Below are 21,638 nucleotides of genomic sequence, written 5' to 3'. Positions count from 1 at the left end.
AATAGTTATTCTATTCAGCACAGTTCTTTTCTCAGCCATTTAAAGAAATCATAATCTAACACGTACCTAGCTAGATTACTTACTAAAAGTTCTAAGACTCCATTCCTGGTCTATCCCTGACAAAGACAGAATATAGACAGACACACAGACCCTTTGTTTCTCTCCCTCCTCCCAGCTTTTGAAAGTATCTTGTCTCCTCATTGGTCATTTTGGTCAGGTGCCAGCGAGGTTACCTTTAGCTTCTTAACCCTTTACAGGTAAGAGGAGCTTTCCCCTGGCCAGGAGGGATTTCAAAGGGGTTTACCCTTCCCTTTATATTTATGACAGCCTCCGTTACTCCTGAGCTGCTGTTGGAGGTGGCACTGCCTTCAGAGCTGGGCAGCCAGAGAGCAGCAGCTGCTGGCCAGGAGCCCAGCTCTGAAGGCAGTGCCCTGCCAACAGCAGCGCAGAAGTAAGGGTGGCATGGTAGTGTATCACCATCCTTACTTCCACGCTGCTGCTGGCAGGGTGCTGCTTCAGAGCTGGGTTCCTAGCCAGCAGCCACTGGTCTCCGGCCACCCAGTTCTAAAGGGAGTGCAGAAGTAAGGGTGGCAATACCACGACCCTCCCCCCCCAATAATATTGTGACACCCCCCCCCCCGACACACAGAGGTGGATTAAGGTTTCCTGGGGCTGTGGGCCAGAGCAAGTGGGAGGCCCACCCCATCCCTTCTGCCTGGGGCCCTGCCCCCATTCCCCACTTCTGTTTGCACCCCTGCCCAGTCCCACCCCTTTCTGCCCTTTCCCCAGGGCCTGTCCCTGTTTCTCCCAGGGTGCCCCCCTTTCCACCACCCCCACTGCAGCCCCACCACCCCTTTTGCTCCTTTCTGCCTCCCCCAACTATGGGCCCAAGACCAGAGATGCTTTGTCCCCATGCCACGGCTCCAGGGCTGCAATGGGGAGTAAGAGCTCCTCCAGTCCCAGGCCACCAGTGGAGGTCTGCGTGACAGGACTTCCTCTGCCAACCCCCCCCCACTTCTGTGGGGGACCAGGGTTGGGGTGCTGGGGCTTCTCCCACCCGGCACTTCTGCCAGAGAGCAGGTCAGGCACAGGGGCTTGCTCTGGTGGGGATGGGCGCCTCTGGGGAGGAGGTGGGGCTGCCCCCAACCGGCTTCTGCTGCGAAGGGGGTCTAGGGCTGTTGGGAGGGGGGGGGCTTCCCTCATCCCACAGCTGCAAATGGGGTCAGAGGCCACTGGGGAAGGGGGGGCTTCCCCCATTCTGTGGCTGCTGCCAGGGACGGAGGCCACTAGTGAGGGGTTTCCGCCACCCAGCACTGCTGCCGCAGAGCAGGGTCAGGGCGCAGGGGCTTCCCCCGCCCTGGCAACCGGGGCCCCTCGGCATATGCCCCATCTGCCCAGTGGCTAATCCACTACTGCCCCTGCAATATCCTTTTGGGTCGGGACCTCCAGTTTGAGAAACATTGGTCTCTCCCGTGAAATCTGTATACTGTAGGGTAAAAGTACACAAGACCACATTTCACAAGGAAGGCCAGATTTCATGGTCCATGACGTGTTTTTCACGGCTGTGAATTTGGTAGGGCCCTAGTTCTAAGGCATCTTCCCCCATATTTAACAGACTGCTTTCTGATGTTTCTGTTGACTTCCTTGACTTTCTGGATTTGGGAGATCATTTAATGCAGAGTGGTATGAAGACATGAGTGGAAGAAACAAGTGGCATAATTGGCAGATCAAAGAGAGAGTGGAAACGTTTGGACACAGTTGTTTGAAGGCAAGGCTGAGTAGTAATTTAAACTTGGTCTATGGGTAAGGGGAGTCCAGTGGAATGCTTCAAAGAGCAAAGTAACCATCTTATAAACAGGCCAGGAATATGTGGCTGCTGCATTTTGGATGGATAGAGGGGTAAAAATATGAATATCAGGAAAACGAGTGATGAGGAGGTCACAGTAGTCAAGATAATCGACATGGCATGGACTAGTGTGTCATTCATCAACATGGGAAGGAGGATAGAGTTTGTTTTGTAATAAAATGTCAGATACCAGCGGTCACTTCAGAAAATGTCCGCAAAACATGATTTTTACATGATATATTATGTCTGAGTCACATTATTAATTAGAAATAATTTACTATAAGGTTAGAATAGGTTTCTATAATGTTGCTTCATTAAAAATCCTTTACCTTGATCAGTGAATATGGACTGGATTAACCAAATTGGTTAATTTTTGCACACTTAAAGGTGTAACTTTCTTCTTCATTGGAAAAGCTTTCCATGTACTTTGCAAAGCAGTCAATAGCAGTGAAATCATATTTATGGCATACTGAGTTTTAAGAAGTTGTCTCTATCAGGTTTATCCCCACTAAACCATTATTTTTTCTAATCTATTAATAGATTAAACACATTTTTCCTGTCAGTTAATCTACCTAATGATATTCACAACAATATAAACACTCTGTGAAGCATGCAGTCATGTTAATATGAAAATAGCATGTAATCAGCTGACAATCTGCCTCTAAAAGTTCAAGAGCATCGGTATAAAACATACAGAGTCTATATCTGTGTATGTGTATCTCTATGTCCTGCAATTTTGGATCCGCATGTAGTATTTTGCCACTTTTCTGAAATTAATCACCACTTGCAGCCTGTGAGAAAATTAAGTATCATATAATACTAACAAATTGGTAATATAAAAAGAAGTACATGCCTTGCTAATATACATAATTGTCTGTTTTACGGATAATACTCATCGCTACACAGCTAAGGATCAAACTATCTTTCCTGTCAAAGCTCTATTTCAATCAGAGCTCAGATACTATTATGGTGATGGGTGAAATATAAGAATTTAAATAAATAAGACCCCAATTCTAACTTTGCAAAAGGTAGAACAAATCAGCACAAGATTTAAACTGTCATCTGCTATTGATGAACTTTGCAAGAATTTTGATCTTATACAGTATATTTTAGAGATAGGGAAGTTTAAAATAAGCAGTTTCTCTGTTTGATAGTTTCTTAACTTTTCCTGTGGTTTGTCACATGTCTCAAACAGCTTAGCCTAGAAACCTAATGTGTTCCATTCTTTTAATTACATAAGCACTGATGTGTCTGACTAATTTGGATTTGTTTAGTGGGAAAACTATACTGTCTTAACAATGTTTTGAAGGTTACAACAAATGAACACCAATAAATGCAATCTGTCCATGGGAAAAGGTATTATATTTAGTATAGGGGAGAGTTGGCAATACCTGGCCAGACCCCTGGCACTTGAAAAATTAGCCAGCTATGAGACAACAATAGGTGACTGTATTCTCTGCAAATAAGTGTGTGTGTGTGTATGTAAAATATATATATATACAAAATCAAAAATATACTTAATTTTTATCTGTGCTAAAATAAAAGTAAAGCTGAAAAGCCACAAATCTGGTTTATATTTTTCTGTCTCCCTCGATGAGGGAGGAACCAGGTATTTTAAAATCTGAGGTCCACATAATACTTGCTCTCGTGGAAAAAGAGGAGAGGAAAAACTAAAATGGTTTAAAATCCCTCACCCTATTTATCTGATGCCTTTTCTCTCTAAAGAGCTCCCCCATCCTTTCCATTAAATAATCAATACCTTAATGGTTTGTTCTGTCATTGTCCTTATGTAGTTCTAGTCATCCAATCAGGGAAAGAGAAACAATATTATGTGACTCACATGACTAATCACATAGCAGAAATGACAAATACATGAATATTTGTAACCATCTCTTTGTGAGAAAGTCACAGACTAACAAATGTTTGCAAAAAGGTCTTCCTTGAACAGTATTTAAAACAGGTTGCTCTACTTATCACACCATTCCCATCCATTGCACTTTCTGCCACAGTGCCACCCGGAGATCTCCACCTGTTCTATGTGCCTGAAACATGTCTTCATCATTCTGAGCTTTCCCCAAGACAGAGTGTATGTATGGTTTCAGAGTAACAGCCGTGTTAGTCTGTATTCGCAAAAAGAAAAGCAGTACTTGTGGCACCTTAGAGACTAACCAATTTATGTATGCTCACTCATGCCAACCCCGAGAACTGATGGTGAAAGTAGAGTGCAAAGCAGTATCCACTACTGCCTGTGTGAAAATAACCCCTTTCTTTGATAGGTGATACTCAAGTTCTTATTCACAAAGTTTGCTTCTTAATTAGTGTTCTGAGTTCCTCGTTTGCATGACGAAGCTAGTTCGTTAATCCCAGAGTCACAATTTACCTGCTTAAACATTTACCCTTTTAGAATGTTGAGGAAAGGATACAAATGCATAATATGGGAATATATATTTAGTGGGAAGCACTCTAACATGATACCCTCAGATCTTTCCCATCCATGCAGTAATGTTCTATAAATAGTGTAAGAAACTTCAATTTCAACATGTGTAACAAGTGATAAATTGGATGTCAGGTGTACCCGCACAAAAATGCAACTCCATAATCTTTAGATAATTCTGAACAGAAAATGACATTCTCCTAGATTTCTAAGTTAAAAAAAAAAGTCAGCCAAATTCACATTTTATACAGAAATGCTCTGTAATTTAAACTATGTAACATTCTTTTGAAATATGCTTTCGCTCAACCACAAGATATGGTTTTGAGTTAGGAATTACTGGCTGAAATTCTTTGTTATGCAGGAGGTCAGACTAGATGATCAAAATGGTTCACTATGGCCTTAAAGTCTATGAATTCATGAAAAGGTAAGAAACCAAAATATACACTGGCCAGTTCATCCTCCTGAAGTGGGCTGGAATAAAAAGGAATATCATCATGTAACTAAAGAGCATTCAGCTGAAATTTGTATAGGAAGCAGTGTCAGGCTTGGTGAAATTCCCAAAGTCATGTCTCCCTCTGGAGCAGGGACACTACTGGGTGAGTGTAGGGTTGCCAGCCGTCTGGTTTTCGACCGGGACGCCTGTTTGAAAACGGACCCCGGCGGCTCCGGTCAGCAGCAGTTAAAAGTCCAGTTGGCGGCGCAGCGGGGCTAAAAGAGGCTCCCTGCCTGCCCTGGCTCTGCACAGCTCCCTGGAAGTGGCCAGCACGTCCGGCCCATAGGTGCCGGGACAACCAGAAAAGCTCAGTGTGCTGCCCCTCCCCCCAGCGCCGGCTCTGCAGCTCCCATTGGCTGGGAACCACGGCCAATGGGAGCTACGTGGGTGACGCCTGCAGGCATGGGCAGCGCACACAGTGCAGAGTCACCTGGCCGTGCCTCTGCCTAGGGACCAGACATGCTGACCGCTTCTGGGAGCAGCGTGGAGCCAGGGCAGCCAGGTAGCCTGCCTTAGCCCCCTGTACCACTGACTTACCTGAGGTAAGCGCCACCCAGCCGGAGCCCGCACCCCAAATCCTCTGCTACAGGTCAGAACCTCATCTCTCATCCAAACTCCCTCCCAGAACCCGCACCCCCTTCTGCACTCCAAACCCCTTGGCCCCAGCCCCATCCCAGAGCCCGCACCTCCAGCTGGAGCCCTCACCACCTCCCAACCCACAGCCCAGTGAAAATGAGTGAGGGTGTGAGAGAGCGAGCGACAGAGTGTGGGGGGCAGGACAGAGTGGGGGGCGCAGGGGCAGGGCAAGGGTATTCCTTTTTGTGCAATTAGAAAGTTGGCAACCCTAGGTGAGTGGGGTGAAAGCAGATTCTGCAAGATGCACTATAGGTGCACTTGAAATCTGTCTCCCATGTGGGAAGTTTCTGTTTTTTTTTCTGTACTTGTTGGAATTTAGCACCCCCTTTTGACTGGGTATGCAAAGAATTGGGAGTGGGGAGCTGTTTCTGATGAATACCCTACTTAGAGTTTGCCTAACAGGTGACCAGGAATACAAAGTGCTAGAGATAAGGGGCAGTTCAGATTATAGGCTGGAGTGCTTAGAATTTGGACTTAGATTCCTCTTTGCAACTACCCAAGGATAGCTGCCAAGGTACATTCTGTGCAACCTGAGAGGCATTGTACTTCGGTCAGGAACCAGGTACTGCAACAGACTAGCACAATTCTATACACTTGGCTGGGTTTCTGCTTTCTAGTGCTCCCTCACTAAAGACCCCTATACTGAGCAAGGGAAAGAGCCCCAGAAGGAAAAGTCTAGGGTGATTTAGGAGGAGGATCACACTGGGAGCTCTGTGCTCACTACAAGGGGTCAAGGCAAAATTAGAGGAGTAGGGCAGGGAATTTGGTTCTAAAGGATGTCTATTTATTCTTCTCTCTTTTCCCCCTCCCTCCTCCCCACCCCCTTATTTTTAGTTGCTGTAGACAAAGAAATGCAGGAAGGGAAAACTCTGTATGGAGAGTGAGGACAGGAACAGCTGGAGTTTTCCTTGCAAGAGGGTGGGGTGCAGGGGAGGGTGTGTTAGCTGTATCCTGAGTCCTCAGAGCACCTCTCCTGTTGCTCGGTAGCTTAGGCTGCACTCTGCCGTCTAAAAGGTCGCCTGTGATAAACATAGGGTCTCCCTCCTCCGCCCTCAAACCTTGTCTGCTACGACTTTCGCTGTGACATTCAGTCTTTTCCATGCTGGAGGAAGTAGTTGCGAGCAATGTGATAGACAGAGGGGGACGCTGCTGTCTTGGCTGGACCTGCTGCTGCAACCACGTGTCTCTCTCTCTCTCTCTGGCTGTGACACAGTAGCAAGGAAATTGGTGGGATCTTTCTTTATCTCCACAAAGGAAAGGTGACCTGCACAATCAAGGTAAGCGAAAGTGAGGCGTGGATCTTCTGTTAGGAACCAGCAGACGGGGAAGTCAGTCTCTCAGAAAGGCTTTTTGCAAAGGGAAGCTGAGCAGAAAGCGTGTGTTCTTTGAGCTGTCAAAAATAAATTGTATGCGGGAATTTAAAAGCGCAGCTCTTCTCTTTTGAGAAGCCAGACAAGTAGCCATGCAACGATGTGCTGCAAAATAAGAATCACCCTTGCAGCTTTGCAGCGCTGGGAAACGCAATCAAAGTAACCGATCGATGGGACTTAATTAAAACGAAGCAGACCCTGCAGGAGACTAGAACTGGACGGAAATGTTCCCTTTGTGCGATGCAGATTAAGGATATGTTTAGTTACTGGGTTTGCAGGGAAGGAAGGGGATTTTAATAAGGTTGGGGGGGGGGAGGTTGGGATGTATTTATGTTGTCATTTAACCTAGCCTAGTTGTCATTTAACAATTAAACCAGCCCAGTCATCCAGTGCTGAGAGCAGCAGCCTCCCTTAGCCCTCTTGTGTTGTGTATGTCCCTGGCAGGCTGGCCGCGATGGAGGAGGACATGGGCAGCATGCAGCAGAAGGCTGCTGAGCTGGAGCACATGGCCGAAGTCTTGCTCACTGGGGAGCAGTTACGGTAGGAGATGGCTCCTTCCTCCCGCACAAGCATTACTAAAGACGCTAAAAGGGGAAACTCCTTTGATCCTGTACTTAAGGAAATTGCTGTTAAACGGCCAGCTAAAGGGCCAGGTTTTTTTTACTTCACAGTGGTGTAAATCTGGATTAACTCCGTTTAAATCAATGGCTCAAATTTTGTTCTCGGTTGCACAGGTGCAACCCTGTAGGGTCTGATTCTGGTTTCCCACTGGTGTGAAGCAGAAGTAACTCCACTGATGTCAATGGTGTGAACCTGATGTAAGTGATAGCTAGAATCAGAACTGCAACCTCCGTGAATTTGTGTGCCTCACCCTCTCAAAACCCAAATTATCCGTGCACACACATCTCTTCCAGACCTGCTAAAGCACACACGTTTGGGAAATGAAGGGTTTTTGTGTGTGCTTCAATTAGACTCTTAAAAAACTCCTGCTTTCAGCCTGTCACAGCTGCTCTGCTCTGCTGTTTCAGCTAGGAATTGGGCTATATGTAAATAGTATTGCGGGCCTGGCTGGGGTAATGAGTTATATCATCCTTGCAATATTTACTGAGACTGCTACAGTCCAGGGGCAGCTTTCTATTCTGTTTAGGGACTTCTAATTTGGTCATAGCTGTACTATCTGAGGACTCAGGGGAAGGTGACAGCAGGTCAGCAAAGAGGTTTTAAAAGGCAAAACCAGAAGAGGAATAATTAAAAAATAGATTTTAATAGATTTCTGGTCCAGCTCTTCAAATATGATTGGCACTATAAAAATGATTAAGTTAGATGGATGGAATAAACCTCTATTAAGATCCAGGTTTTTTTAGTCTCTTAGATCCAAAGTCTTTCTGCATTATTCCAACAGTCTTTTTTTATTAAGGTTTTTTTACTTTTGAATCTGTTGACCAAATTCCTATGCATTACACAGAGCAATAAAGAAGAAAATTTAAAGCTTCCAAATTCTCACTGTTAACATTGTAAGGAGAGTGATCACTTTAGATAAGCTATTACCAGCAGGAGAGTGGGGTGGGAGGAGGTATTTTTTCATGCTTTGTGTGTATATAAAAAGATCTACACTTTCCACAGTATGCATCCGATGAAGTGAGCTGTTGCTCACGAAAGCTTATGCTCCAATAAATTGGTTAGTCTCTAAGGTGCCACAAGTACTCCTTTTGTTTTTGCGAATACAGACTAACACGGCTGTTACTCAGAAACCTGTTAACATAACTTGTGATTGAGGAAATATAGAAGATTGTATGATAGTGGTATAATCAGAAAGAGGTAATAGCAGTGTTTGCCAGAAGTTTTCTTAAATTATTTGCTGAAAATTTGAAAATGCTGGTTTAACATTTTTCATTCATAATTTTGAAAATGTTGCTTGATCTGGGAGCTGTTAAGATGAGATTTCTTGATTTCATCTCAATAGAAGTCAAATATTCAGACTAACAAAGTTACATATTTTAAAATACAAATTGATCTTAATAGTATGTGCCATTGGCAGTTAAACTAAGAACATAATTAGTGCTAAAGCAGAACGTTTAGGAATCCTCTTCAGTTTTAAAATGCTAGTTCAGAAGACATTTTCATAGCTAGTAGGTTTTTTTTTTTAGGTTACTTATGCTGGCCAGATTCTCAGCTGGTTTAAATTGGTGTAGTTCCCGAGTCAGTGAAGCAGTGCTGATTTGCGTCAGATGAAGATCAGGCCCTTGGGTTTTGGTTCTTATTCTAAACTGGTATGTATAAATTTTCTTAGCAATTAGCTTAGGAATCTTAGCTTCAGCTGTTGGGGCCAAGTTTTTAAAGGTACGTTAAAGTGCTTAAAGAGGTAAGTGCTTAAAGAGACAGATAGGCAATAGGCTCCGTTGAAAATGCCACTAGGCACACCTCTGCACCTAAATACGTCTAAAAATCTGACCCTTGGAGACTCACCTCACCACTGCTGCAGAAGTTGTAGTAGGGTCAGCCACCTCCCATGCACCCATTATGTCCAGGAGTGCTGCTGTAGTGCCCTGCCAGTAGGGTTGCCAACTTTCTACTCACACAAAACTGAACACCCTTGCTCTGCCCCCGCTCACTCCATCTCCCCCCTCCTTCTGTTGCTCGCTCTCCCCACCCTCACTCACTTGCTCATTTTCACTGGGCTGGCTCAGGGGGCTGTGGTGCGGGAGGGGGTGTGGGCTCCAGCTGGAGGTGTGGGCTCCGGGATGGGGCCAGAAATGAGGCATTCAGAGCGCGGGAGGGAGCTCCAGGCTGAGGCAGTGGGTTGGGATGCAAGAGGGGTGAGGGCTCCTGCTGGGGGTACAGGCTGTGGGCTGGGGGTGCAGGTTCTGGGTTGTGGCCAGAAATGAGGGATTCAGGGTGCGGGAGGAGGCTCCAGGCTGGGATAAGGAGTTGGGGTGCAGGGGGTTGGGTGCTCTGGCTGGGGGTACAGGCTCTGAGGTGGGGCCGGGGATGAGGGGCTTGGGGTGCAGGAGGGGGCTCCAGAATGGGGGGTGGAGCTGAGGTGTTCGGAGTATGGGAGGGGGCTCTGGGTTGAGGCAGGGGGTTGGGCTGTGGATGCAGATTCCAGGGTGTGGGCAGAAATGAGGGGTTCAGGGTGTGGGAGGAGGCTCTGGGATGGGGCAGGGGGTTGGGGTGCAGGGGGGGTGAGGGCTCTAGCGGGGGGTGCGGTCTTTGGGATGGGGCTGGGGATAAGGGGTGCAGGAGGGTGCTCTGGGATGGGATCAACGGGTTCAGAGAGCGGGAGGGGGGATCAGGGCTGGGGCAGGGGGTTGGGGAGTGGGGGGGCTAAGGGGTGCACACTCCAGGCGGTGCTTACCCCAGGCGGCTCCCAGAAGCAGCGGCATGTCCCTCCTATGGCCAGGCCAGGCCCCCTCTGCAGGCACCACCCCCGCAGCACCCATTAGCTGTGGTTCCCAGCCAGTGGGAGCTGTGGGGGCGGCGCTTGGGGACTTTACACACTGCTCCTGCCCCGGCTGCCCCTATGTGTAGAGGGACATGCTGCTTTTTCCCTGGAGCCACGGAGCACCGAGGCTAGCAGGGAGCCTGCCAGCCCTGCTGTGCGGCGCTGCCAACCAGATAGTCAACGGCCCGGTCAGTGGTGCTGACCGGAGCCCCAGAATCTCTTTTTGACCGGCTGTTCCAGTCAAAAACTGGACACCTGGTCACCCTACCCGCCAATGATTTTCCCCTCAAAGGGCTTCTTAAATAAACACTGCACAAGCTTTTATTGTCCATTCACCACCATTTCTCAGGGGTCCAAGTTTATTTACATAAATAATGCTCCAAAATAAAACTCAGTCCCAAGACACAGTCCACCGGTTTTACCTTCTTGTCATGTCATTCCGGGGCTTTTCCTCCCTTTCGTGTCTGTAGGGAAACCCCACAATACAGGTCTTTCTGCAAAAGCCTGCTTACTCCCAGCATGCTCCAGTTCACGCTACTAGTCCCAGGCCTTCCTGCCTGGGGCCTTTCCTGCTTTGGTAGGCCACTCCCAGGCCAAAGCCTCAGGTTTCTGCCTCTGGATTCCAAGCCCCCAGATATCAGGGTCTTCCCTCCAGAAGCCTTTCGGTCTTCCTGCAGATTCCTGAACTTCCCTCCTGCTGACTTGAGGTCCTTTTGCTCCCTGCAGCATCTGGATGAGGCTCATTCTCTAATCAGGGCTGGCTTACCTGCAGGTTCTCCAGTCCATGGGGCAAGCCATCCTGCTTAAGTAATAATATGTTACTTATTTTTACATGATGCTGTCTAGAGAAAATAAAGACAGTCTGTACCCCTATAAATCAATGGGGATCCACATGGATGGAAGGATCCACTCTTGTGAATCTGATTGCAGGATTGGGGCCTAGGTTTATCTCTGAATTTGTATCCCCCTCTGATACAGATATTTGTGTCTTATTTTTTCACTGTTTAGAATCTTCTGGGCAACAGAATAGGTTTCAGAGTAACAGCCGTGTTAGTCTGTATTCGCAAAAAGAAAAGGAGTACTTGTGGCACCTTAGAGACTAACCTATTTATTTGAGCCTGGATTTGTGCAGGAAATGGCCCACCTTGATTATCATGCACATTGTGTAGAGAGTTGTCCCTTTGGATGGGCTATTACCAGCAGGAGAGTGAGTTTGTGTGTGGGGGGGTGGAGGGTGAGAAAACCTGGATTTGTGCTGGAAATGGCCCAACTTGATGATCACTTTAGATAAGCTATTACCAGCAGGACAGTGGGGTGGGAGGAGGTATTGTTTCATGATCTCTGTGTGTATATAAAGTCTGCTGCAGTTTCCACGGTATGCATCCGATGAAGTGAGCTGTAGCTCACGAAAGCTCATGCTCAAATAGAATAGGTTTGTTAGCTGCACATTTTGTTTCAGAAAATAAGGGCCTCTAATATATGGTAGCAAACGGGGTCGTAGACAAGTTTTGGCCAATGGTATATTTGTGGTTTCCTTTTCTTTTCCCATCTAAGAGAAGTATATAAATATTAATGCTAAATAAATAACTTGCCTGATTGATTCAAAGAGGAAGATATTACAATAAAGGTATTATAGGTGCGTATAGGACAGACAAACTGATGCTAGAAAATTACTATACACACATATTCTGAAGAAACATACTGTACTCAGTTCTTACTGATGCTTACAAATGTTATATAAGACCTTAAAGGGGATGATTTAGTGACTGGTGATTATGTGGGTAAATGTGTATGAGTAAGTGCCACATACTTCAGGATGACTGCCAATGTTCCCTTTAATTTTTCCCATTCATGTGCGGAATTAATTTTGCTATGTGCACCAATATGCAGATGACATGTGGCAGGGGTGGGGCTGAGGGGCTTGGAGTGTGGAAGGGGGCAGGACGCCACCAAGGGCCGTGCACTTAACTCCTCCAGCCCTGGAGCACCTCTCCTCACTGCAGCAGCTCCGGGGCTGGAGGAGTTAAGTGTACGGCCCTTGGTGGCGTCCTGCATGGCCGCACAGGCGTGCACCTTAGCAGGCACTTAGATGACTGCATACCTCAGGCGTGGAAAAATAAAAGGAAAACAGAAGAGGGGTACAGGGTTATGCAAAAAAAAAAAAACCCTATGAAAATCAGGTGTTTATAATTATACTCTTGTATTATTTGTAAACCAAATCAGTGTGTGTGACTTAATTCACATACTTGAAATAACTTCATTAAAAATTCTTTGTGGATGTGTAAGGTGATGGTAGGTCATGCTACATACCTTTATTAGCTATAATAATAAATGTTTGGGACCCAATAGTCCCTTCTACTTTTAGAAGTAGTGGATATCTAAGCAAATCTCTAACTTAATTACTGCTGCAAGAATGCATGACCAATGGGAGCATAGGTTCTGAAGAAACCATGATCTCAGCTGGAAGGAGACCCAGAGGAGCAGTGCAGAGGGTCCAGCCTTCTACAGGACTGGGGTTTAGAAGCTGCAAACCTGCCTCCTCACTATGGTCCCAATGCATCTCCGGGTAGGCAGCTATCTGAAGTGTATGTCACTGGATTTCCTAGCAAGATGGATTTCTCTGGGGGAGGGTATCATAGCCTTTGCTAGTTATAGTTTGGACAGTATTAGTCAGGTTTAAAGAAATTTAATAATCAGAATATATAGTTGTATTAATATATATAATATGATTGAAGTCAATGGGAGTTTTTTGTTTCCAACAGTATAGCTATCCTCATGTAGAGAATTTTGAATCGTAACTTAGTTTACAAATTACCTTTCCTCTGGCAACAAAAAACTGCTTCAATAGCTGGATCCTTTATGTTAGTAAACATGTTCTGGAGTCTTACACTGCTCTCTGGCTGCATGCATGCTCTCTCTGAGAAGTCACACCTGTCTGCTATCTTGCCCTTCTGCACAGGATGAGTTCAATAATGGTTTACCACTGCCAAATCCCTGACAGGTAGTCTTTTTCTAGTCCACAGGCCCCTTGTTTTCTCATGCTTCATGTCGTTAGTGTCCATGGGCCATAGTTAGCCCACAGAGTAATGGGAAACATTAGAATATCTGAACCCACACCTATCTGGTTGCTTACTAAAATTTGACTATGATCTAGAATAGTAAACTCTGGAGTAGGTGTGACTTCAATAACATTTAATCACTTTTCTTCTATGATATTGTGGTGACCTAAATCTTTATATTCCTCTTATTTTATAAGCTCTTGAGCTGTCTTGAAGCCACTGTCTCTAGGCCAGGACACTATTTCAGCTTTTGAGCAAGCATGTATGCAACATGGTAGAGAAAAGGGCAACATTTAGTTTGTGTCATAAATATTCATCATGAAGGAGGTATGTGTATTTCCCCCCTTTTCAAGTTCTAAAATAGGGGGCCAGGAAAGCTTTTTTCCAACAGCATTCCAAAGCCCAGTAGCTGCATTAAAGGGTTTTTCGCCTTCCTTTAACACATTGAGAATTGGCTGTTGGTTCACCTGAGGTGTCTCTCCCCTGCAGACTTCCTAAGACCGCTAGGAGGTGGGGAAGAAGATTTCCATCCTTTGAACCTTCTACAGTGTGTGGGACAGGGTGCTCTAGTGTTAGCTACCCAAATAAATCATATTATGGATTTTATTTTTTTCTTTCCAAAAACCCAATGAAATTCCATCAAAGCATTGCCTTGAAAGCATTAAGGGTTCAAAGTGGAGCACTCCACGATCGGGGAATCTATTCCATTACACAGTCTTAATCATAATCAACATACTATTTCACAGGTATTACTATTCTCATTTTTTCATACAGACTCTGAGGCGTCTCACCCTGTTACATGCTTCATTGTTGTACACATATACTAATTTTAGTAGCGTTATGGTTCCATATATCTTTACTGATGTATGGCTTGATTTTGAAAGGTCCCGGGGATCTGCAGCTCTCATTGACTTAAATTGAATTTATGGATGTTCGGCACTTCTGTAGATCAAGCTATTAGACCTTTAATATGCTAAGACATGTGTTTTTAATAATTACAGCCACCATTTAGAAAACAATTTCCTTTCAGTCTACACAGTTACAGGAAGCTACATGTATGTAGCAAGACTGTTAAAATGCACATATATGTATTTATATTTTGTTTGAGAAATACCCTATGATCAAGGAATTGAAGATCAAGTAATAATCATGCCCATGCACTGAGGGCAGAATTAACACTGCTCAGGCAGCCTGGCTTTTCCATTTCTTGTATGCTGGGCTCTTTACCCATTCTCCCACTGCAGTGTTTTTGGTGTGGGCAGTTTGCAGAGGTAGGCATGTGACACGTTATCATTACCTTATTGGTATTGTGGTGGTGCCCAGAAGCCCCAGTCACAGACCAGGACCCCATTGTGTTCGGTGCTGCACAAACGCAGAACAAAAAATGGTCCATACACACCTTGTCTGCAACACAGATCTCATCCCATATGTCAGCTAGCTGTCCTGCTGCACAATTGATGGCAGCTGCAAGTGTCATTGAAAAAGAGAGTGTTCCTAGGGAACTGAGGTCGGATTCTGCCTGGACTCCATCCCCTCTTTGTTCACTGATTGCAGACCCATCTTCACCCTATGGAAACAGGCACGCAAGGCCTAAGTAGGTGAGAATCTGAAACTGCAGAGAGTGGGGGCTCCCAGGTTTAGCACTTCAGAGGTTGTCTCATAGGTACCAGGATGGGTGGGGAGCTCTGTCCGCAACACTCTGACAGGAACTTCCTCTCCCTGTTCCCCCTTTCACATCACTGGAGTTGGAGACCATGGTAGAGGTTTTTTTGAATGGATGAGGTGAGGAGAACACCATGAAACTAGGAAGGAGGTGGATTGGCCTCCACTCCTGGATTAGCTGAAAGTTGTCAGAAACTAGTCTGGGCATTTCCTCCTCTTGGTACAAATATCCTGGTCTCTGTTGACCCCAGTTTGTTCTGGAGTGCGAAGCCCAAGAACTTTGAATGTATAATTATGCATTTCAATAAACACTATTGTGGGGAAGACTGAGTTGTTGGAGAGCTGATACAGGAAGTGGGAGGGCCAAGGTTAAGAGGCAACAGCAAGCCAGGATTAGTTCATGTGGTGGTTTCAAGAAGTGTACCTGAGCTTCCAGGAATTGTACACTCTATATAATAGCCCCCTAGAAGATTAAATGCCAAAAAAGCCTAAATAAATGTAACATTAGCTTGCAATGTTAATAATGTCAGGAAATGCAAAAGTTAAGATCTCTACAGAAATACTAACTTCCATATGTGCACTACCTTTTATTCAGATTTTTCTTTGTAAACAAGAATACACAATATTAAAACTATCCATTTAGGCTTTTAAATAGTGTATGTACTACAAAGTAAACATGATCTAAATTGCATTCCTAGTTATATCTGTGTAACCACATTTACTTCAATATGTACTGGACAATGTAGCCAAGATTATTTTGCTTTAGGGACCTTAATTTTTGCATTATTTTAAAGCTCTCCAAAAACTGTAACTCTGTAATCCTACCATCGTTTTTATGTAATTTATTTTTTTGTATATATTACTCTTTAAATATTTAGCTTCTTTCAAGGCCTCTGCAATTTTCTTTAAATTTAAATATTAATCAAATTAATGAATACTTAAAATAAAGTCAAGTTTTGCTCCTAACTTGGGGGGGAAAGGGTTTGAATTGTGTATTGAAATCCCATATTTTCCCAAGCCCTTAAGGATAAATATCTGCAGCATGACTATGCTTATGTTCCTGCACAGTAGCAGTGGCCGCAGCCAAGTGAAACTGAATTTAGATCTAAAGAAAAATAAAATATTTTAATCTAGACATCCTACGCTTCCAGAAAAGTGCTATTGTGTGATATTATGGGTATAATAATATGCAATCATGGTCCTTCATTTCTGGGAAACTCTGAAACAAGAGGAATGAGATGCATGGAAACAAAGGGGAAGGGGAAAGATGACACACAGACACAAAGGTTGTCAGCAGGGAGAAACATAGGAAATCCAAGGAGGTTTGAGAATAAAGAAAGATATGACTATCCAACTGTGGAAAGAGAGAGATGTATATAAAATTAGAGAGATTTGGGGTAGGAAAAGAGATGGCAACCCAGAGAGGAGAGAAGTGCTGCTGGTGTTTGTATTGGTAACTGACATAACCTAGATACCTCTTACCCTCCAATGGTTGGGAACTCTGCACTGAAAGAGTGAGTGGAGGAGGGAAAGCAAGGAAATGAAATTATCCCTGTTCAATAAAGAGAGAAGTCTCATAAATTTAGAGCAGGGAACAGGTTACAGTTAAAATCTGCCTCACCAGAGACTCTACACAAATACACAATCGAAGAGTTGTGATCCACAGTTTGGCTTTCCGTAATATTAAGCAAAGTTGTAATAGTTGAATGAATATATGAAAATAGCTGCATTAAAGGTGCAAGAGTCTTATTTACGAGACAAATCCTCTCTCCCCCACACCATACTGGACTGGCTGAGTGAGTGAATCCACCATTTGGTAGGCAGGGTTAGAGTAATGACTGCAAAGCAGCTCTGAAGCTTCAGTCACCAGTGCTGCTCTTGCACCTTACTTCTCAGAGGGCAATATCCTGTGGCTGTTCTGCCATTTGGACCCACTAGCCTTGCCCCTCTGCCTTACCAAGGCTCCTCATTCCCACCACAACCGAGCAGGGCCAAAGAAGGGGACCTCATGGAGCTGGGTTTAGGGACGCACAAGCAGCCTGCACCACTGGGTTGGCTCCCCAAATCTTATTCCTGCTGCCTCAGATGGGTCCCTCCTTGTTTGGGGATAGATAGGATTTGGTTCCGAGGACATGGCTACACTGCAAAAAAGACCTGTGGCACCATGAGGATGTCCACTCTTTGTGTTGGAATGTAAAGCATTTTCAGACTCCAGGCCAACAGTTTTTAAAAATAAGGTTGATCTTGAAATCCAACATGTGGTATAGCAAGATAAGTTGGCCCTTAGGTCACAATGAGCAAAGCTATTTACATACAACCAAGTCTGACATCTCTCTTAGTCAAGGTTTCTGCTGTATCTTTTCACTGTATGCTTTACAGGATCTAATACAAAAGGAGGGGCAAATATTGACTTTTTCATTTCATAGGTGCTGAAAACTATATTGTACAAACTACGTAACTGATTCATCATAGGCCTCCATCCATATAAAAACACACCTCCAAAGTGTACAATTATTTTCAGAAGTTCCAACAATATAATTTTACAATGACTTCTGGCCTATTTTTAACAATGCCTCACCCAGCAGGTGCATTTAGATCCTTGGCCATCCCAGTGACATCAAATATATTTCAAATAACTGAAAAAGTACCTGAGTAGGCCTGAAATTTAAGTAAGCACAAATAGGAAGGCTGAGTTTTAAATATCAGAGGCCTGGTTCCTTTTTGATTCTTCAATGCTGTGTACCAAATCAAAGTGATAACATTTCACACTCACTTTGCACATGTGTACATGGTTGCACAAAGTGCAAGGCAGTGGAGAATCAGGTCTTTAATATGTGACCCTTTCCTGGAATTTAAACTTCAAAAATTATGAAACTGATCACAGACTCAGGCTTTCAGGAAGTTTATGTTATATCAGTATACTTTGCATTTATATAGTGTCTTTCCCCTGAATACCTCATTAGTGTTTTAGAAGCTTTAGTTAATCATCCTAATAACTCTGGTAGATAAGTAAGAACTAGTGTCCTTATTTTACAGATGGGAAGACGGAGGCACAGATGTTAAAGCCAAAATTAAACTGTAAATTTTGGCACTTTTTACAAATGCACAAATGTGAGCAATTTTAGCCATCGTCAGGACAACATGAGGTGCTGAAATCACTCAGTGTGGTATCCAGTGTCTGTTACTGGTAGTGCTGGTAGGGTAACTTTAGCCATTAAAACTGTTTCTTGTGTCTAACACAGCAGTGCTGGGCATAAGGAGGTAGAAAGTCAGGGAGAAAAACTGGCATGAGGGAAGGAAACATGGATTATTCATCAAAATGCGTTTCTGCAAATTAACTATTCTTAAATTGTTTCTGTCTCTACTTGAAATTGGACGATTAATTTATTATTATTGATTTGTATTGTGGTAGCGTGTAGCCAGGACGCTGCTAGGTGCTGCACAAACACACAACAAAAAGATTGTCTCCACCCCAGAGAGACTACAAGTAGAGAAGACAAGAGACAACTGGTGGATACGGACAAACAGGAGAGCACAAGGAAACTCTGAGACAGTGCCGGTCAGCATGTTAGAGAGTGGTCTCAAGCACACCTGTTGCGTGTTATCAAGTTTTTTGGAGGTATCACAGCAATGGAGAGTTTTAAGAAGGGGTATGAAGGAGGCCAATGAGATATGTTTGCAAAGGTTTACCAGGAGCTCCTCCTGTATGTTAGGAGCAGCATGAAAGAAAGCACAAAGATGCTTTTCTGAAAATTTAACAAGTGAGTCACGAAGGCTGGCACCATTGGGCTCAGTGGTGTGAGTCACTATGTCTAGTGGTCTATGAGAGAGATAATAAGCAAAGGTGGGGATAGGCTGTGAAGGGCCTTGAAAGTGAAGATAAATGGTTTGTGTTTGGTGGGAGGGAGAAGGGAGAGCCAGTGGAGGGAAGCAAACAGAGGGGTGACATGGTCAAAGTGACTAGCTAGGAAAATTATCTTTGTCTTTGAATGGTTGTGAGCTGGGCAAGTTTGCATTTCTCAAGGGTGGGGAAGAGGAGAAGCCTTGAGACATGAAATGATGAGCGCCTAGATGAGAATTTTAGCAAGGTGGATGGAAAGGAAAGGCTCTCTCCCTCTCTCAGAGATGTTATGCAGGAAGAATCCACGTGACCCCCAGATTTCTTCAGTTTATAAACAGTTTCCACATGATCAGCTTTGACATATTTACCCTTTCTAGTTATTATGTGGTTTTTACATGGTTGTAAACCATTCTCTAGTGCCACATTTGTCTTGGGATCCAAGACAGTTGTTTTATTTATTTATTTATTTATTTATTACATTTCACTGTCTCCTCTTGTTAAGGCCACTAGAGCTGGTGAATACTGTCACAACATTTCCGTTAGTGTTCATCTCAATTTTTAACCACATTTGCTTTGTATATGTTTGAATCCCTTTTGCCTTTTTCCCCCCGTGTATAGTCTACCAAGTGAATGTATTGACAGGATTTTTTTAAAATAGTGTTTGCATATTGTATTCCTTTCTTTCTCCCTTTGTAAGTATCTTTTGTCTTTAAAGGATGCAAGCACACTGGAGCAGGGACTGTGTATTCCTGGTTTTGCACAGAGCCTTGCACATTGTCAGAAAAAACTAATACATAATTATAATACACATCATGGAAACAGTGAAAATTTTAATTTAATTAATTTAATTTAAATGACGGTTGCAGAATATTCAGAGGAAGCAAATTTTGAATTTGAAATGGTGTTTGCCTCAGAAACCTGATTCTAGAATTTATGCTCACCCAGTCAGAGAAGAGAACCCAATAAAAGTTGTTCAAATTTAGAATATCAAATAATGTCAATTGCTTTTGAAGAGCTGTATGCCAATGATTATTCACAGCAGTGATTCTGCAAGTATGTAGAACAATTTCAGTCAAGATCATAATAATTGTATAAATTATCTATCCAACTGATTATTACCCAAATTTGTTACTGAGTGTAGAATATTAATTTTATGGCATAGGAAGCAGTTAGTTGCTTCTTGATTTCTAAGGATTCAGCAGAATGAGCTCAGCAGCTTGCTGTGAGTAATTTACTTTAGTGGGAAGGGAGAACCTGAATGGATGCATTTGCTGCCTGGTCAGTGCAAAAAGAGAAACTTAGATATAAAGAAACGAAAAGTAGCATGTGGCAACCCTACTCTATCCCTGTAGAATGCACCTCTAGTATTGGCAACCCGTCATTTAAAAATAATGAGTCAGGCCCCAAAATCATGATCTTGGATTAAAAATCATGAGATTTTAAAAACGAAATTTTGTGTTATTTTTATTTGCCTTTTGATTTCTCAGCCTTTAGGATTGAGAGAAAGGAAAGTACTGTGGTTAGGACACTAGCCACGGACTCGGGAGACAATTTTCTGCTCTGCCACACACTTTTGTGTGATCTAGGGCAAGTCATTTCATTTCAGTGCCTCAGTTTTCCAGTTGTAAAATGGGGATAATAGTATTTCCCTATCTCACAGAGGTGTTATAATGATAATGATTGTGAGAGGTTCAGATATTATGGTGATAGGAGCCATGTAAATATGGTAGGAAGATAGGGTGCACTTGTTTCACATTTTCAGGCTTTTCTCTGTGACCATGAGGGCTAGAAACTTATTTATTTATTTTAAATGAAAGCTGAGATGCTCATGCAATTGCTCGATTCCAGAAGCTGGAGCTTTAAGAAAAACACCAAGGGTGAAATCCTGGTCCCATGGAAGTCAGTGGCAAAATTCCCATTGACATCCATGGGGCCAGGATTTCACCCCAGATATTGTGAGATTCATGATAAAATCATGAGAGTTGGCAACACTGCAGCTCACCCCAGTCCTTGGAGGGCTTTTGAAAGGTCCACCATGTGACTGAAGGCCTGTAATGCCATTTCGTGAAGGCAAGGGCGTCAAGGAGGGAGGAGTTATGCTCTAAGGAAGTTCTATGACCTGTGTTGTACAGGAGGTTAGACTAGATGATCACAGTGGTCCCTTCTGGCCTTGGACTCTATTAATCTAAGGCAAAGTGGCCGTGTTAGGGAGGGGCTTTGTGCCAGTCCTCAAAGGTCCAGCACAGTGAGGGCTGTTGAGGGTAGGGCTACTGTGTGCTGGAAGGCCTGTAGTTCTCAATACAGGCAGAAGTAGTGCTGACTATCTGTGTCACTTTTTATTATTACAAATAGAGCACTTACCTCAGTGCAACCCACCTGCTCCTCTGAAACTAGGGTGACCAGACAGCAAATGTGAAAAATTGGGACAGAGGGTGGTGGGTAATAGGAGCCTGTATAAGAAAAAGACCCAACAATCGGGACATTTGGTCACCCTATCTGAAACCACTGCTCCTGCCTGCACGACAAGACAAATGGAACCAAGGGCCCCAAATCACCACAGAGGGATATTGCGGTCACAGAGGGGCTGTAAAAAGAAAAGGAGGACTTGTGGCACCTTAGAGACTAACCAATTTATTTGAGCATGAGCTTTCGTGAGCTACAGCTCACTTCATCGGATGCATACCGTGGAAACTGCAGCAGACATTATATACACACAGAGATCATGAAACAATACCTCCTCCCACCCCACTGTCCTGCTGGTAATAGCTTATCTAAAGTGATCATCAAGTTGGGCCATTTCCAGCACAAATCCAGGTTTTCTCACCCTCCACCCCCCCCCTACACAAATTCACGCT

General features: G+C 44.0%; 1 protein-coding gene across 1 annotated transcript in view; it reads left to right on the top strand.

The window, feature by feature from the left end:
* The first annotated feature begins 6,375 nt into the window (after positions 1–6,375).
* Positions 6,376–21,638, top strand: part of DEPTOR (DEP domain containing MTOR interacting protein) — a 135,711-nt gene continuing 120,448 nt past the window's right edge. The window contains exons 1-2 of the mRNA XM_048841560.2: positions 6,376–6,686; positions 7,224–7,319. Coding sequence (XP_048697517.2) covers positions 7,234–7,319 — 86 coding nt within the window. The 5' untranslated portion in view covers positions 6,376–6,686; positions 7,224–7,233. The remainder of the gene's footprint in view (positions 6,687–7,223; positions 7,320–21,638) is intronic.

Source organism: Caretta caretta, chromosome 2 (assembly GCF_965140235.1).
Source record: "Caretta caretta isolate rCarCar2 chromosome 2, rCarCar1.hap1, whole genome shotgun sequence".
NCBI classification, from domain to species: domain Eukaryota; kingdom Metazoa; phylum Chordata; order Testudines; family Cheloniidae; genus Caretta; species Caretta caretta.
This window is presented reverse-complemented; position numbering and strand designations above follow the sequence as displayed.